Here is a 19,506-nt window from a genome sequence, read left to right as displayed (position 1 = left end):
AAGCTTCCTGAGGTCCTTACTTGAAACTGAGCAAATGTTTGGGCCATGCTTGTACAGCCTTGCAGAACTGTGAGCCAATTAAACCTCTTTTCTTTATAAATTATCCCATCTCAGGTATTTCTGTATAGCAATGCAATAACAGCCTAACACTCAGTTTTAAAATAGAACCCTGCAAGAGATCAAGACTTCAAGGTTTTTAAAAAGCAAGAGACTGAAAGAACACCTCTTCATGGAAATAAGTTGTTCTTCCATTTGAGAGCTTTATTATTTCCACACAGAAAAGGAACTGGAACTATCTGCACCCTTCTGCTTATCATGGCTCAGTAATTTATATGAAGAAGAGTATTCAATTAAAAAAAACCTCACACATATATACTTTATAGTTACCTATGTGCTTTTACACACATTACTTCATTTTATCCTAATGACTCAGGGAGGAAAAATAACCCTAAAAAACGTAAAAAAAAAAATCATTGCTAAAGACACTTCTAAAGCTCATCCACATCCCAGTTTCATCTATCCCTGAGACTTAGGAGAATTACACTTTCCCAACCTGTTCTGTAGCTGGACAGAGGCATTAGTTTTGCCTAATGAGATTTGGGCAAGGTCATCATTTCTGAGACAAAGCATTTACTTGCTGGGCATGATCTACAAGCACTATTCTGCTCTTGTTGTGGTGAACCTTGAAAGCATTACGCCAAGCTTGTGGAAATATAAGATGGTGTGAAGAAACTACCTGGAGCGGAGCCTTCTACTTACTACTGCACTCATCTGAATTGTTCACACAGTCTGAGTAATAAATATATCCTGGTATTTAAAGTCTTTGGGATTATAGAGTTGTAATTTTTCGCATAATCTCAATTGTAATGACCAATAGAATCAGAGTCAAAACATCCCAAAAGAAAGAAATGATAAATGTTCAAGGTAATGGGCATCCTAGTTACCCTGATTTGATCATTATACTTTATGTGCATGTATAAAAATATCACATATACCCCATAAATATGTACAATTATATACCAATACAAACCAGCATTAAACCAAAAAAATCAAGCAAAATTATTTAATAGTTAATAAAGTATCATAAAATACTATCTAAAAACAAAAATACTCCTGATGGCAGCATAAGTCACCCCTGCCCTCAATGCTGATTTCTGATTATCTATAACATTCATGTGATACATTTTTAAATGTTAAAAAAGAAGGCTCTCAATTTAACTATACTAAAAAAACGGGAATGAAATCTCGCTTCTCTATATCTTAACAGAAGTATTAAGTTAAAAACTTAAGTTACTCAGGAAAGTATGATTTCATAATCTACTAGTGTTTTTTCTTAATGGTTATAAAATGTCAAAATATACATTATCAAAATCAGCTCTAAGGTTTTTGCCCACTAAGATTTTTACACTCTAAAACCATTTCTATTTAGTAATGAATAACAAATGCTAAGTCTGACCACTCTTTTCCTAATAGAGTAAATAGAAAGTAGCTTACTGCCTATAAACACCCAGATAGCTTTTTTCTGACATCATGGAGACTTCAGAAAAATAATTTGTGGCCAACATAATTTTAGAAACTATGAATAAATAACTATCCGTGGCAAAACTAACCTATTCCCTTCACAAATCCTTTTTCTAAGTACTATATACAGAAGATCCTTTAATATCATTTTTCTCATTAAAGGAACATCCCACATAATGGATATCAGTTACCTCTATCCTGAAGGGTGCAGTTTAGAAACCTCCCCAGAATTCCAATAACCATATTTCATCTTTCCAAATAACAGACTCTATGTCATTTACCAGTGCACTGGGTTTCATGGGAACACCTACTTTTAAAATGAGATACTCATACCCAGCACCCAGCATGGCCATTTACTGTGAGTTTACTGTGTACCAAGTATTGTGTAAAGCACTACAAAGGATCTCATTTACCCTCTCAACAACACTGTAATAAAGAATCTGGTTGGTCTTTGATCTGGTTCCTGGGAGGCAACCTCTAAACCCCTGGCATTACTTATGTGATCAGAGTGTCTCTGTTATTTGTGGGACTCCCCCACAACTAAGAAAAACTATACATCCTAGAACAAGACTTACTTTGGATCTGTCCTGACAAAACAGGAGGGAGACCGGACGGGGTGGCTCACACTTGTAATCCCAGCACTTTGAGAGGCTGAGGCGGGCAGATCACTTGAGGTCAGGAATTTGAGACCAGCCTGGCCAACATGGTGAAACCCTATCCCTATTAAAAATACACAGATAAGCTGGTATGCACCTGTAGTCCTGTCTCTACAGGAGGCTGAGGCAGGAGAATTGCTTGAACCCGGGAGGCAGAGGTTATAGTGAGCTGAGATCATGCTGCTACAATCCAGGCTGCACTATGGGGTGAGATTCCATCTCAAAAAAAAAAAAAAAAAAAAAAAAAAAGAGGAAGGAAAGGCCACTGTGGTCTAGTACAGAACACAAAATCCAAGCGGGGTAAGGGAGGGCAATTATGCAGAGAAGCTGGTGGCAGCAGCGGCAGCAGTAGCAGAGATGGCTGCATACAGGCGAATAATTAAATAAGCAAATATTTTGAGGAAAATGAGAATCGGGTTTTCTCTTGTCAGAGAAGGAAATTAAAAATACGCAAAGGAAGAAAACTGGAAAGAACCATAGATGGGAACTGGAGAGCTCACTACAAATGCATCGTTTTCACTATCTATTTCAATACATTTATTTAGATAATAGGTATAAAATAAAGCCTGGGAGTTATAACACCAACAGCAACCAGCACACTTACCATCTTATCTGTAAACACCATTTTCCACTAAAAAGAACCAGGCTCCTTGGCAAAATCGGTTGATTTCAAGGTTGGGGCAGGGAAAAGCTCAAGATGTGCCTGGGACATCTTATACCAGAAAGAAAAGGGAAAAAACAGAAGAGAAAAGAAGAGGAGAAGAAAGGAAAAGTAAAGGAAAAGAAAAAGAGCTAAAAGAATGAGAGAGATATAAAAAAGAACAAAGACAGCTTGAAGGGGCTCTTACTGGCCAAATCTAGGACAATTCGAGTATACTAATGAGACCCCACAAATACTGATATAAATAAATTGAAAGTTTGATAATGAAGAGGATACTTAATAGTCTCAAAGTACTTCCCACAACATACTTACTGATCACCTGGGAAAAGAGTAATATTACAGTGGAGAAGTCTTGCAGACATCCTTTTAATCAAGTGATCAGTATCACCAGTTACAGAACTAATCAAAATCATGTATACAACCTGACAGGGTTGAAACACATGATTTCTGTGGTAATTGTGTCACAGACGCAACTTGAATCTAATTATGAAAACCAGACACCCAAATTGAGGGGACATTCGCAAAAGAACTGGTCTGTAATCTTCAAATGTGTCAAGATCATGAAAGTCACAGAAAAACTGAGGAAACATTCCAGATTGAAGATTAAAAGACAAGATATACAAATGAAGGATTTGGAACTAGATCCTACTGATACACAGGGCATTATTGGAACAACAGGGTCTCAAATTCTTATCTGTAAATTAGGACTTTCAACTAGGTCTGCTGCTCCAAACATCAACAGAATATTCATAGTGGTTTCTGTAATAGTAAACAAAAAACTAGATCTAATAGTCTTTCAATATACATACTGTTCTCTATTGAGAGTCTAAATATGCTGATAAAGAAAAACTACCATAGATATCCAGAGGCCTTCACCAAAATTAGCTTATTAAATTTAAATTTCACTGGAAAAAGTTTTAAGGAAAAAGTTAAATAATGTCTCCATCAACAGCACATCCACACAAAAGAATATTATCTAGCTACATAAGCTGATATGGAAAGATGTTAAGCTATTGTCAAATACAGAAAAGAAAATTTAGCTTAGCAGATGTAATATATTCCCATCTTTATTTATATGTATATGTATGTAGGTTTAAAACTGCCACATATCTCGGCCTATGTACGCAAAGAAAATTTCTGAAAGAGGGCAGGTGAGGTAGCTCACATCTGTAATCCCAGCACTCTGGGAGGCCAAGGCGGGTAGATCATCTGAGGTCACGATTTCTAGATCAGCCTGGCCAAAATGGTGAAACCTCATCTCTACTAAAAATACAAAAATGAGCTGGTGGACGCCAGTAATCCCAGCTAGTCGGGAGGCTGAAGCAGGAGAATTCCTTGAACCCAGAAGGCGGAGGTTGCAGTGAGCCAAGATCACGCCATTACACTCCAGCCTGGGCAACACGGGGAGACTCTGTCTCAAAGGAAAAAAAAAAGAAAAGAAAAAGAAATTTTTCTTTTTACCTAATTTCTGAAAGGATATATGTTTACAATTATTATTTCTGGAAAGTAGGATAGTCAAAAAAGAGACAAGGCACTTTATTCTCCATCTTTTACCTTTGTATACTCAATTTACAACAAGAAATTTAAAAAAGAAAAGTCTTCCTAATAGCAGTAAATATGTATAGCACCCATATCCTGGTTTCTAATTACCATTCCGAAATGAAAGAAAAATCCTTTCAGAAATGGCTGATTCTACATATGGGTCAGAGCAAGTACAAAGTGAGCTGGAGGCATCTTGTTGTGCCAGAAAGGAAAGAAGCACTCACAAACTAATGGAAGGATGTGAAAAAGACAAAGAAGCTGGTGTGACGGGGCTCTCACTAGCCAAATCTAGGGCAATCTGAACATCAGAATTACTGTAACTAAAAAATATCAAGAAAAGCAAGGAAGTGATTATAGCAAGAGTCAAGATGTCAGTTAATTATGGGGGAAGGAAGAAAGCACACAGTTGGCTTCTAGAATGCCAGTGACATTCATTCTAGTTTTTGATCTCAAGAATAATTACAAGAATGTTCGTTTTATAATTATTTAAATTATATGCTTCATATAATCTATATATTTTAATTAAATAGCATGTATTTATAATACAGAAGTTTTTAAACAAAATTTTAAGGTTTCAGGTAAAAAAAAAGAGGTCAAATAAAACAAGAGCCTCCTAGAAAGAAAATTAAAATATTTTACCTGCAAGAGTATGTAGGCTCTCCTACTTTAAAAACACGACCACAAAGATGAGAAGGTTTGTTTGCTTGTTCAAGTTTTGGAAATCCAAATGCAGGATCTTCACCGCAAAGGTACCATTCCATCGGTCCCAACAAAACATGCTGTGCCAGCATGTCTTCTTTCTGTGGAAAAGGGTTGGGACCCCTGCAGTAGATTTTGGGTACAGAATGGGCTAAATGCTGGTACACTTCTCTAGTGAGGTCAGTTGCTTGCAGCCATTTCTTTAAAATAAGAGAGAGAGAAAAAAAAAGAAATGGTTTTAAACACCAATAAACTAATTTGAACAAACTCACCCTACTTTCTGTGAGGTACAAAAATAACGATAAAAGCTTGTCAAAATATTTTGTTTACAACACTCACCACTGTACGTTAGAAATTTAATCTATGAAAATGCCAAGTATTTTTAAATTCTACTTTTAAGTGTAAGTAAAATTAAAATGAAACAAGCTCCCCTCCTTTCCTGCAAAGTGACTCTTGAAGCAATCTTCTCTAGGCAGTACAGGAAAATAATTACAATAAAACATTATACAAGATATTAACCATTGGGCTCATCTGATGTCCTTTCTAATGCTTTGCTCAAATGTTATTCTCATTGTGATATGAATTCTCATGTCAGTATGTCCACAGGAAGAGTGCACGGTGAACATGAACAGCCAGTACACTACATTTCTCAATGACTGATAAACAAGTTTATATCCCAGTCTCTTATGAATACATCAGTCCACAAGAGATTGTCACATCAAAGATCAACCTCTCTCTGTAAGTGCTTTTCTGTTTGCTCTCCCCACTGAAAACAAATTGTAAAAGGCCACTTTTCTATGACCCCCTTAACCTTTATTCCACCTGTTAAAATTATACTTAGATCTCACAGGCACCAACTCAACAACTGAATGCATAATCTCCCCTGCACCCTCCACCAAAATCTGTTATTCTCTCCATTTCCCTATTTTAGCTCAACCTGGATATACACATGGAAAAATCTGAAAAGCTTCCTTTTTCTTCACCCCCAACATCCAATCAATCATTGTATCTTGTCTATTAGGCTTCCTAAATATCCGCTGAATCTCTCCATTTGTTTCTCCAGAGCCACTACCTCCACTACCCTAATCCAAACCAGCCCCTCACTCCCATAACCAGGATTAGTGCAATAATGTCCTAACTGGTATCCCCACTGGTCTTGCCCTTCTGCAATTCATTTTCCAACTCTACTACCAGAGTTATTTTTGCAAAATGTCAACCTGATCATGTCATTTAGCTTCCCATTACATTTAGGAGCCAGTCCCCTGACAGGGCTTACAAGTCCTTTGTCCTTATTGCACTCTCCAATCTTTTCCTCTTCATCTGTATTACTTCTCCCTCTCTGCTTTATAAAGCTATTTTCGATTCATTGTTCAGATCTCAATTTATGCTTTTTACTTTCTCTAAGATGCCTTCTCAGTCTGTTCCCTGCCCCTACCTCCCTTCCTCACACCATCAAGTCTAAAACAAAATCTGGCCTTGGTGAGCATTTAGTAAAATCTGTTAAGCAAACTGCTAAGTGACCATAAATGTGTTTATACCACTTACTGTAACATAACAACAACACTCCAGAAAGATGCTTTGTGTGGCTTTTTTTTTTTTTTTTTTTAAGACAAGGTCTGGCTCTATCGCCCAGGCTGGAGTGAAGTGGCACAACCTCAGCTCACTGCAATCTCTGCCTCCTGGGCTTACGCCATCCTTGCACCTCAGCCTCCCAAGTAGCTGGGACTAGAGGTGTATGCCACCACGCCTGGCTAATTTTTGTATTTTTTTTTGTAGAGACAGGGTTTTGCCATGTTGCCCAGGTCTTAAACTAGTGAGCTCAAGTGATCCACCCAACTCAGCCTCCCAAAGTGCTGGGATTATAGGTGTGTGTGGCTTTAATGAAAGCAAAGACAAAGGAGATTCAAGCCTGTAGCAAGGATCAAATATAAGCCTCTAAAACTAAACAAAACAGGCCCTAAATAAGGCACCCTTCAAATCACCTCCTTTCTTTTCCCTATTTCCTTGCTTTCCCTTTATTGTGTCATTCATCCCTGCCTCCTCTGCCAACTCTGCCTATATGTTTGTTTTCCATATTGCTTTGTGTAATTACAAGTCATTCCGCCTCTAAGCCAAGTAAAAATTTTAAAACTAAAAAAATATGAAAAGAGGCCAGGTGCAGTGGCTTACACCTATAATCCCAGCACTTTGGGAGGCCAAGGTCAGTGGATCACCTGAGGTCAGGAGTTTAAGACCACCCTGACCAACGTGGTGAAACCCCATTTCTACTAAAAAAACAAAAATTAGCCGAGCATGGTGGTGCATACCTGTAATCCCAGCTACTCAAGAGGCTGAGGCAGGAGAAATTGCTTGAACCTGGGGGGCAGAGGTTGTAGTGAGCCAAGATGGCGCCACTGCACTCCAACCTGGGTGACAGGGCAAGAAACTGTCTCAAAAAAAAAAAACAAAAACAACCAAAAACAAAAACAAAAAAGCTGAAAAGACTCAGTTTTGCTAGAATGCAGTTAACTGAACGGTGAACATAACCCACAGATGGGGAAGGGAAGGAGAAAGGGGGAAGTGGGTTGAAACCCTACCTATTGGGTACTATGCTCACCATCCAGGTGCAATATACTCATGTAGCAAACCTGCACATGTAGCCCTTATATCTAAAATAAAAGCTGAAATTAAAAAACCTCGCAGATCCAGTGTTTACCTATGGATTACCACCTAAATTCCAGTTACATCTTTACTAAGAAAAGAGTATGTTCAAGTGGTATCTAACATCACAAGGAGTCAATATAAGGTTTTCACTTTAGCTATTACTTCTATACTCTTCAGACCACGCTTTCTAAAAATAAGATACAGAGAGAGATTTTAAATATTCATGAGGTGATATATATTAACTTTCTAGTCAATTTCATGTTTTCAGAGAACTTTTACTAAAAATGTAAAAATTGTGTTCATAAGTTAAGGAACTGGATAGAAGCTTATAACTAAAAACAGTGAGAGGTTTCACCCCTAAGATGAAACTATTTTCCAAACATTACTGATATTGTTGCATTTACTTTATGCAAGGAGGAAAAAGACTACTTTTTTTTTTTTTGAGATGGAGTTTCACTCTTGTTGCCCAGGCTAGAGTGCAATGGCACAATCTCGGCTCACCACAACCTCCACCTCCCGGGTTCAAGCGATTCTCCTTCTTCAGCCTCCAAACTAGCTGGGATTACAGGCATGTGCCACAACACCTGGTTAGTTTTGTATTTTTAGTAGAGATGGGGTTTCCATGTTGGTTGGGCTGGTCTCGAACTCCTGACCTCAGGTGATCTGCTTGCCTTGGTCTCCCAAAGTGCTAGGAGACTAAATTCCTTTTTAAACCATAGCATTTCTTTCCTGGTGGTCTAGTGGTTAGGAAAACAAGAAAAGAAAAAGTAAAAAACAAAAACAAAACAAAAAAGCAGCAGCATTTCTTAGTAGACAATCCTACAGGTTTTAAGTATTCTCTCCCTTTAGAGTGACTGAATTAAAATTTTATATGTAATACACATCCTTTAAATTCAGTAATTATAAAGAGGACAAGTTTAAAAAAAAAAAAGGAAGAAAAAGCAGAGTCCTCAACAAGTATACTAGAATTTCATGCTTCAAGCTAAAAGGCATCTTTGTTGGCCTCAAAGGTAAATGTCTCAGTTTTCACCCACTGTCAGCAAACCAAAACAAGAATGAAGGTAGTTAAATTATCCTAAGAAATTATTCTCTTTTTTTTTTTTGAGACAGAGTCTCCCACTGTCACCCAGACTAGAGTGTGGTGTGATCTCGGCTCACTGCAACCTCTGCCTCCTGGGTTCAAGCAATTCTCCTTCCTCAGCCTCCTGAGTAGCTGGGACTACAGGTACGCGCCACCAAGCCTGGCTAATTTTTGCATTTTTAGTAGAGATGGGGATTCACCATGTCAGCCAGGCTTGTCTCAAACTCCTGACATCAGGTGATCCACCCAATTTGGCCTCCCAAAGTGCTGGGATTCAATTTACTCTTTATGAATGAAAAATTAAGCAATAAGACCAAAATAATTCACCTCCATGTTCCTGGAAAGGTAAGTGCTTCAGACTATTTTAATTTACAACATATTGAAAGATTTTATTTTAAAAAGTTTTTGTTTTTCTTATATTTTATGTTCCCATTCCTGTAAAACTTCACAGTTGCAGAATTGTAATAGAGGGAGAATGAAAGGTTTCTTTAGAAAAGATTCTAAAAAAAATTATGTAGTCTAGTGGTTGTAACAAGAGAGCAAATTGGTTCATAGATTTCTTCAACAAAAATTCAGAAGCTAGTATCAGCTTCTGGTTAAGGAAAAAAAAAATCAGCTGGGCCCCGTGGCTCACGCCTGTAATCCCCGCACTTTGGGAGGCCAAGGTGGGTGGCTCAGTTGAGTTCAGGAGTTCGAGACCAGCTTGAGTAATATGGCAAAACTCTGTCTCTACTAAAAATTAAAGAAAATTAGCTGGGCAAGGTGATGCATGCCTGTAGTCCCAGCTACTCAGGAGGCTGAGGTGGAAGGATCACCTGGCTAATTTTTGTATTTTTAGTAGAGATGGGGTTTCCAGCTACTCAGGAGGCTGAGGCTTCAATGAGACATGATCAGGCACTTCAGCCTGGGTGACAGAGTGAGATCATGTCTCAAAAAAAAAAAAAAAAAATCTAGCCACTTTATATAAAAATATTATTAGTAAGACAAGCAAGTACTTCATTCTTTATTACATATTATTATAATTATTAACAAGACTTAAAAGTCTGGTTCAAGAAAGGCATGCATATGCTCCCCTTCTTTAAAATCTTTACTACTGCCAGGTGCAGTGGCTCACGCCTGTAATTCCAACACTTTGGGAGGCTGAGGTGGGCAGATCACTTGAGGCCAGGAGTTTGAGACCGGCGTGGCCTACATAGTAAAACCCCCATCTCTACTAAAAATAGAAAAATTAGCTGAGAGTGGTGGCAGGCGCCTGTAATCCCAGGTACTTGGGAGGCTGAGGCAAGAGAATCGCTTGAACTTAGGAGTTGGAGGTTCCAGTGAGCCGAGAATGGCACCACTGCACTCCTGCCTGGAGGACAGAGTGAGACTCCATCTCAAAAACAAAAATAAAAACTTAACTACCATTATATGAAAAATTCACAATCACCTAAAAGATTTGGGCTCTATTATAAGCACTTCAACCTGATTAAACATACATACTTAATATAAAAAGCAAGAAAAATTTATGACTGTCTTTCAGAAGTAGCTTACACATTTCCCCCAAAGAATAAAATTTATAGCTTTTCATATTAGTTCTCACTGACATATGCTAACTGCAACTGTTTCTTCAACACAAAAAATTATTGTGATTTCCAGTTTGGTTGGCATTTTAATTTGTCTTTACTTCAGACACCTGTGGCTGTCACACCCATGTGGCACAAGAGAAGTAATAAGCATTCACTATTCACTATCTTACTAGAAGGGAAGTAAAGAAACTGTCAACTCATTCCTCTAAAGTAAACATGTTATGACAGTGTTTCCAGGAGCTTTCCTTTTATTGAATGCTAAATTTAAGCCTTGGGATAGAAAGCAAGTACAATAAACACAAAAAATGAAAGAATCCCTAGAGGTTAGCCTTTTATTACACTCTCCAATTATTGTTCTATACCCAATTAAAATGGTATCCTTTAACCACTTTTGGTTTTGCTTTCAAACAAGGAGAAGCAACATGTAAGTTAATCATAAAACAACTAGCACTCATAATCATAAAAACACTACTGCTCAATTGGGAGTTTTGGGGAATATGTTGAGAAAAAATTTAAACAAATTAAATTAAGAGCTCTACAAATGAAAGAGTGTGTTTACAAATAAAAATAATATAGAAATTTAATAGGCCAAAAGACTAATTGAAAATGAGCAAAGAAGATACAAAAATGTCCAATAAGCTCATAAAAAGATGTTCAACATTATGAGTCATGAGGGGAATGCAAATCAAAACCACAATGAGAAAGCACAACACCCAAAAGAATGGCTGTAATCAAAACACAGGCAAAAACAAGTGTTGGCAAGGATGTGGAAAAATCTGAACCCTCATACACTACTGGTGGGAATGCAAAACAATGCAGCCGCTTTGGAAAAATCTGGCCGCTCCTCAAAAGAGTTAACATATGACCCATCAACTTCACTCCTAGGTGTATATATACTCAAGAGAAACAAAAACATAGGTCGCCACAAAAATTCATACAAGGATGTTCATAACTTGATTCATGACACCCAAAAAGTAGAAACAACCCAAATATTCACCAACTGATGAACGGATAAATAAAATATGGCTAATCTATACAAAGGAATGTCATGTTATTTGGCAATTAAAAAAGAATGAATTACTGATACAGGTTGAGCATCCCTAATCTGAAAATGTGAAATCCAAAATGATCCAAAATCTGAAATTTTTGAGTGCCCACATGAAGCTCAAAAGTCACGCTCAAGGAAGTCCTCAGACTAGGGAGGCTCAACTGGTATATTTGCAAAATCCAAAAAATCCAAAATCCCACACACTTCTGGTGGCAAGCATAACGATACTCAACCTGTATATGGTATAAGAAGGAAAAAAACCTTTAAACGATTATCCTAAGAGAAAGAAGTCAGCCACAAATGACAATATGTTGAATTCCATTTATATAAAATATCTAGAACAGGCCAGGTGCGGTGACTCACACCTGCAATCCTAGCCCTTCGGGAGGTCGAGGTCAGGAGTGTGAGACCAGACTGGCCAATATGGTGAAACTCCACCTCTACTAAAAAATACAAAAATTAGGCTGGGCACAGTGGTTCACAACTGTAATCCCAGCACTTTGGGAGGCTGAGGCAGGCAGATCACCTGGGTCAGCAGTTCAAGACTAGCCTGGCCGACATGGTGAAACCCCATCTCTACTAAAAATAAAAATTAGCTGGGTGTGGTGGCATGTGCCTTGGCTGAGGCAGGAGAATCACCTGAGCCCAGGAGGCAGAGGTTGTAGTGAGCTGAGATCGCGACACTGCACTCCAGCCCAGGTGACAAAGTGAGACTCCGTCTCAAAACAAAACAAACCAAAACAAAACAAAAATTAGCTGGGCATGGTGGTGTGCGTCTGTAGTCCCAGCTACTTGGGGGGCTGAGGCAGAAGAATCACTTGAACCTGAGAGGCGGAAGTTGCAGTCAGCTGAGATCATACCACTGTATTCCAGCCTGGGTGACAGAGTGAGACTGTGTCTAATTAGACTCCGGGAGTTTAGGTGAAAATGGGGAGTGACTGCCAATGGGTACAGGATTTCTTTATTGGGGTGATAAAAATGTCCTAAAATTGATCTTAGTGATGGTTGCACGACTCGGAATATACTAAAAACCACTGAATTGAATTGTACAGTATGTGAGTTACATCTCAATAAAACTGTTTAAAAATGCAAAGAAAAGATAACCAATACAGAACTAAAACTCTACAGAAAACAAATTCATATTTATTTTATTAAATTTGTTTTTTTTGGAGATGGGATTTTACTCTCTCACCCAGGATGAAATACAGTGGCATGATCATAGCTCACTGTAACTTCAAACTCCTGGGCTCAAGTGATCCTCTCCACTTAGCCTTCTGAATAGCTAGGACTGTAAGTTCATGCCACCACACCCAGCCTTCCTCCCCTGCCCCACGTAGAGACAGGGTCTAGCTATGTTGCCCAGGCTAGTCTCAAACTCTCGGACTCAAGTAGTCCTCCTACCTCAACCGCCCAAGTAGCTGGGATTACCGGCATGAGTCATTGCTCCCAATCTATATTTCTTTTACACTCAGGGAAAAACAACATATTTACTTCGTTGTTGTTGAGATGGAGTCTTGTCACCCAGGCTAGAATGCAGTGGTATAATCTCAGCTCACTGCAACCTCAGCCTCCTGGGTTCAAGCTATTCTCTTGCCTTAGCCTCCTGGTAGCCAGGATTATAGAGGTGCGCCACCTTGCCCGCCTAATCTCTGTAGTTTTAGTAGAGACAGGATTTCACCATGTTGGCCAGGCTGGTCTCAATCTCCTGACCTCAAGTGATCTGCCCGCCTCAGCCTCCCAAAGTGCTGGGATTACAAGCGTGAGCCACCACATCTAGCACATTTACTTTGAAAACCATAATCACCCATTGGAACACACTATAACCATATGTAGTATGGAATGTAAACAGAGTCAAGAAGTGTTGGAAAGTCATACTTACAGAATCAATTCTAACAAGAAAAGAGAAAACTGAGAAGAGAGGGCCACTGCAATATCCTAAACTTACAAATATTTAAGAGTCAGCTTAGATGCTTTTCTTTATGAGGCATACTAGCTAGGATGGATGGGATCACAAAAAGTTCTTCCTCCTCATAACAGGAATAAGAAAAGCAGTGTGTAAACGAAATGTGGAAAGGACACCACGAGTGCTCGTTAAGTGATTTTAAATGGAAGCGATCCTAACAAATTATCAACCACAGAGGTCTAAAGCCTGCAATTACTGTTTTCTCTGCTTGTTTCTCGTCCCTAAAATTTATTTTCAACCTAAGAGAAAACTTTATTAATTTAATTCGTGACGAAAAGCTGAAGCCTAAGCTGAAAAAGCAGTTTTAAGTGTTTGGTGTTTTAACTTAGACAGCAAAGCCCTCACAAAGTAAGGCAAGATTAAGGTTATATAGCTAAAGGAATTTTATATTTTAATATTCCTTTTTGAGGTCAGAGGATCTCTAGAGTCTAGGAGGTGGAGGTCAGGGCTGAAGCGAGCTATGATCATGTCACTGCACTTTAGCCTGGACAATAGTACAAGACTCTATCCCTTACCACCGCCCCTCCAAAAAAAGTGAGCTTGCATCTTCTTTATTTGAAAGAATTTTGTTGGCCTTCAGACTAAACTTAAAAAATCGTATTGTTCAGAAAGGCCTTTAAAAGTAAATAGGGTAAAAGGTAGCTCCGAGTGTGATGTTCACAAACTCAAATTAAGTCCAAATTAATAATTTTTTGTTGCATTTCCCTGGAAAATTCTGTTTGAGAATTTCACTGAACAAGAACTAGGAGCACTGGCCTCCAGCACTAGTTTTATAACCAGTTTCCTCAGGAGCCTCAACAAACTGGAGAACCTCTAATTACTTGATAGTTTGCACTTTTAGAATGGGATAACGGAATCTGTGTATCACTGGGCCGAGACACAAAATTCAGTGAGAGAAAAAACTAAGACAGTACTTTCAGGTAAATAACAGATTAGAATATCAATTAGAAGAGGCATGGAGAACAAACAGCTGTCATTATTTCACAGTTTACACTACTTTCACTTTCTTTTTTCAAATCTCTGATAAATGAAAGGCAGAAATTCTTTAAGTTGTGCAATATTAAGTAGGAAGTAAATGAAAACAGACCTAGACTAAACAAGTAAGTAGGTTTAGAAAAACACGCCCAAGGCCGGGGGTGGGGGGTGGGGGTGGGGTCACGCCTGTGATCCCAGCACTTTGGGAGGCCCAGGCAGGCGGATCACCTGAGATTGGGAGTTCGAGACCAGCCTGATCAACATGGAGAAACGCCATCTCTACTAAAAATGCAAAATTAGCTGGGCATGGTGGTGCATGCCTGTAATCCCAGCTGCTTGAGAGGCAGAGGCAGGAGAATCGCTTGAACCTGGGAGGCATAGGTTGTGGCAAGCAGAGATTGAGCCATTGCACTCCTGCCTGGGTGACAGAGAAAGACCAAGTCTCAAAAAAACAACAAACAAACCTACACCCAAACAAGCAAAGATTCAGCATTCAACACTATTTCTTTAAACTTTTCACTCGTACTCCTGACAATTCTTTCTACCTGCACTTAATGTCCTCACCAATTCACACAAAGTAACTACTCACTGATCAACAGCTCCACAGTGTCCCTAATCCCAAATTTTGTTCTTGGCATTCAGATTGCTGGCTTTTATTCACGGGTCACTCCCTTCCTAGCTGCCTTTTTAATTAGAGGTCTTAGAGGTGGGGCCCAAGCTGTTTTGGTCCATTCATAATCATTCTGGACAATCTCTTCTAATGGGTCTTCCCTGTCCTTATTGGGGAAAGAGGCCGTCGAGTTTATTATTTGACAACTCTGCTATTTACACTGGCATATTCATATTACAGTTTTCATGCAATACTGTGTTTGAATGGTTTTACGTTTGGAGCATAACTGTTCTACTACACTGTGGCCAATTCTTGAGTTTAGCTTACACAGTATTTGTTGAAAGATGCTCTATCAACGTTATATAACGTTTGCTCTCCATCCAATTACCCCTAACCCCTAGAAAAAATATTTTAAAAATTTCCCAGCCTCCAAGACTACTTCCTCATACTCAATGAACTTTTCACACATGCATCAAGATTGTCAACTAACCAAACCGGTGGAAAAAAAAAAGCACTGAGAGGGGTAATGAGTATAGTGCCGTTTGCCTGCTTGGTGTCTGAGGCAGTCCCAAAAACAAAGTAGGGGCTGGGTTAGGATGGCAATGTTTAGGCGGAGGAGCACACTGCTGTGCTTATCTCAGGAAAAGCAATCGACTAAAGTAGGGGGGTTATACCAAAAACACAAAAAGCGTTTCTTCTCCTCTTCCCAGAGCTGAATATAAAGGGCAAAGGTCCATGTGTTGGAGACTTAAAGAGAGGCTGGGGAAAAGGAGGTATGATGGAAGAGCCGTGGGTACCCCTGGGCAAAAAGGGAAAGTAAAAGTGGTTAGTGCACAGAGCACCTCTGGGGGCTGTTGAAAATGGAAAGAGTGGGGCAGGATCGGTGGCCTCCCCGGGCTATTACTCCACAAGGCGAGGTCCGGCACAGCTGTTACCCCAAGTCTGGGCCAGGCTGCTCTAGGGACGTCCAGGAGTCAGTTCCTCCCCGCGGGCGCGGCCTGCGAGGGCCGGATGTACGCGCCCGGGTCCCGGCACTCACCCCCGCAGTCTCCTCGGCCGAACATTCCAGCAAACTCCGGTCGATGGCCTGCACCTCTGGCTCCAGCTCCGACGCCATCTTCTCTCCTCCTCCTTCCCAGCGCTACCGCGGCCCGGAGAGCTGCAGCCTCACCTCGGCCCCGGCGGCCTCGACCGCCACTGCCACTCACTGCCCCAGGCAGTCAGTCCCAGAGCTGTCTAAGTGGCTGCAGGTGGAGCAGGAGAGGGAGAGAAGGGTGACGTGAACCGGAAAGGAGGGATAGCGGCCTCCTGTGCTCCCTCCCAGGTTGAGCGCCCAAGAGTCAAATCACTGGCTTGTCCCTGACCCAGGGAAGGACACAGAAAACCCCAGGCCTGACACTCGCTGGCTGGCCACTACCGCGTCCTGCACCGGGAAAGGGGCAACAACACCCAAGAGGCGACGCGGAGCGTTCTGGGTACTGTAGTCGTCCCCAGCAAGGCAGGGAAAAAGGTGGCGCCCTAAAATACGGTGCCCCTCGAACGCATTATGGGAGTTGTAGTTCATTCCCAGGGGGCGCTGGATTAAATGACAGATAAGCGGGCGGGGCTTTTCTGCCGAACGAGAATCATGGGAAGAGAGTCGTGGAAAGTAGCACCCCCGTGGAAAAAAAGCCGAGGAGCAAGATACTTAGGGGAATTGTAGTTTTTATTCCCTGAATCGCGGGTTTGTTCCTTTTTGTATCTCCAGCTTCAAGAACACTGCCTGGCACGTGGTAGACCCTCAAGGACTTGCTAGTCTGGCTTAGGATAGGCACTCAAATACTTGTCAAAGGAATGAATGAATTACGTTCTATACCTGTGGTTCTATGTTCTGTCATCCATCGAACCCTCGTCTGTTATACGAGTGATGGAGGTGAACATTACCCAGGTTTTTGAAGGTTTAAAACGTTTTAAAATTTTTTTCACACGCCTGTAATTCTAGCACTTTGGGAGGCCAAGGCGGGCGGATCACAAGGTCAGGAAATCGAGACCATCCTGGCTAACACGGGGAAACCCCGTGTCTACTAAACATACAAAAAAAAAAAAAAAAAATTCAGCGGGGTGTGGTGGCACACGCCTGTAGTCCCAGCTACTCAGGAGGCTGAGGCAGGAGAATCGCTTGAACCCGGGAGGTGGAGGTTACAGTAAGCCGAGATCGTGCCACTGCACTCCAGCCTGAACCACAGAGTGAGACTTTGTCTCAAAACAAAAGTCAAACACTTTAGTGATGACCACTTACAAATTTTATCACAAATCTTGCTGCAAAGGAAAAAGAGTCTATTAGGCCAATTCAAAGATTTAGTTTTGATAGAGACATTTGATTTCTATAGATAGACCAAGCTTGGTGGCTCGTGCCTGTATTCCCCTTGGGAGACCCAGGAGTTTGAGATGAGTCTGGACAACATAGTGAGACCCTCGTCTCTGATAAAAATAAAAAAATTAGCCCGGCATGGTGGTGTGCCTGTAGTCCCAGCTCCTCGGGAAGCTAAGATGGGAGGATTGCTTGAGCCCAGGCAGTTGAGGCCATAGTGAGCTGTGATCGGGTCACTGCACTCCAGCCTGGGTGACACAGGTGAGACCCTGTATCAAAAAAGGAAAAAAAAAAAAAAAAAAGGAAATAGGTAAACATTGTTAGACTATCAAAGAAAACTATGTTTAGGTAAAGGTAATTAGACTCTTGACTGACAGTGGGTGACTGGGCTTCTTAGAACAAGTCTTCTACCTCATTAGAGTTTGTCAGAAAATGGCTTACACCTTTTGTCAAGTAGATTGTAAATTACATGTAGTAGGGAAAAGTTCAAAGCCAGACTAGGTTTAGGACATGTTTATGTTGTTTTGGGATTTAAAAAAAATCAATACTATGATATTAACCAGTTTTTAAAAAAGAAAATAAGACATTATCTGTATTTCTGTAACTTCACAATCCAGTTATGCCTTATTATACCTTTTTTAAATAAAGGTAATATGTGTGTAACATCAGAAATTCAAACTCAAAAAGAATGTTTCAAAAAAGGAAAATTGAAAACTTCTTATTCCTTTTACCCCAAGTTCCTCTCCCCAAAGAAAATAATTTTTAACACGTTCTCATGATTCTGTTCAGAAAAATGTATGCACATATCTACACAGATATCTATAATGAGATAACTTGAAATATTATTCTATGTATTTTTTTCTTTTCATCCAAATTCCTTGCACTGATCCACTCAGGACAGAGTCAACCTGGAGAAAACCTGGGATTGTCCCAGTCTGGAAGCAAAAACATCTCTTGAGGGGTCCTAACATAGAATTTAAGTCATTAATATAGACTGTATATGCAATTTCTGTTCTTAGCATGATTTGCTTCCTAACATTATTTGTTTCATGCCGAGCATGGTGGCTCATACCTGTAATCCCAAAACTTTGGGAGGCCAATTTGGGAGGAAAACTTGAGCCAGGAGTTTGAGAACAGCCTGGGCAACATAGCAAGACCCTATCTCTTCAAAATAGTTTAAAAATTAGCCAAGCATGGTGCCCGTGCCTGTAGTCCTAGCTACTTTGGGAGGCTGAGGGAAGAAGGATCACTTAAGCCTAGGAGTTCCAGGCTGCAGGCTGGAGTGAGCTATGATTGTATCACTGCACTCTAGCCTGGGTGACAGAATGAGAACTTGAATCTAAAAAAACAAAAAAGGATTATTTCCTTTGTGAGTCATAATTATGAATTTGGAGATCATCTTCACTTACCATTAGCAGTGGGAATCTCCATGTATAAATACTTTCAAAGTATTTTTTCTGCAAGGCCAGACATTCTAGAAAACATACTCAGGACCAGACACTCTAGGAGTATCCTATATCGAGGACCAATTGTAAGTTAGTTTCTAGGCTCGAGGATTCCCTAATAGTATTTACTCAGTTGTGTGCCATTTCTCTGTCTATAATTTTTGTTTGTTTGTTTGTTTTGAGATGGAGTCTCACTTTGTTGCCTTGGTTGGAGTGCATTGGTGTGATCTTGGCTCACCGAAACCTCTGCCTCCTGGGTTCAAGCGATTCTCCTGCCCTTCAGCTTCCCAAGTAGCAGGGATTAGATGCGTTGGTGGTATAGTGGTGAGCATAGCTACCTTTCAAGTAGCTGGGATTACAGACATGTGCCATCACACCTGGCTAATTTTTGTATTTTTAGTAGAGATAGGGTTTTACGATGTTGGTCAGGCTGGTCTTGAACTCCTGTCATCAGGTGATTCACCTGTCTCAGCCTCCCAAAGTGCTGGAATTACAGGTGTAAGCCACCGCACTGGCTTGTCTATAAATTTTTAAAGGGAATTCTTTTTCCTACTCAGAGTCAAGGTACAAAGTTTCTTTGTCATTTTTCTGTGCCAGTTGGTGGGTTTTTTTCCTAGTCTACCCTTTCACTGATACTACCTTCCTCTGAAAGCCCTGGCTTTATGTAGGGGATCTTAATTTCAATTCTAATGTTTCTTTGACTCAGGGTCTTGTTTCCTGTTCCCATGGGGGCATTAAAAACTA

General features: G+C 40.2%; 1 protein-coding gene across 9 annotated transcripts in view; it reads right to left on the bottom strand.

Moving 5' to 3' along the window:
- UBR2 (ubiquitin protein ligase E3 component n-recognin 2) overlaps positions 1–16,418 on the bottom strand; it is a 125,345-nt gene extending 108,927 nt beyond the window's left edge. For all 9 annotated transcript variants that reach the window (XR_013534212.1, XR_013534213.1, XR_013534214.1 and 6 more), the window contains exons 1-2: positions 16,007–16,418; positions 5,020–5,279 (exon numbers count right to left, since the gene is read on the bottom strand). Coding sequence is in view for 4 of the 9 variants with exons in the window: in XM_035295658.3 (XP_035151549.1) it covers positions 5,020–5,279; positions 16,007–16,084 (338 nt within the window). In the remaining 5 variants the exon portion in view is untranslated. The remainder of the gene's footprint in view (positions 1–5,019; positions 5,280–16,006) is intronic.
- Between the last annotated feature and the right edge of the window lie 3,088 nt (positions 16,419–19,506).

The sequence above is a fragment of the Callithrix jacchus genome, chromosome 4 (assembly GCF_049354715.1).
Source record: "Callithrix jacchus isolate 240 chromosome 4, calJac240_pri, whole genome shotgun sequence".
Classification (NCBI taxonomy): domain Eukaryota; kingdom Metazoa; phylum Chordata; class Mammalia; order Primates; family Cebidae; genus Callithrix; species Callithrix jacchus.
Note: the sequence above shows the minus strand (reverse complement) of the source record. Positions and strands in the feature narration are given on the sequence as shown.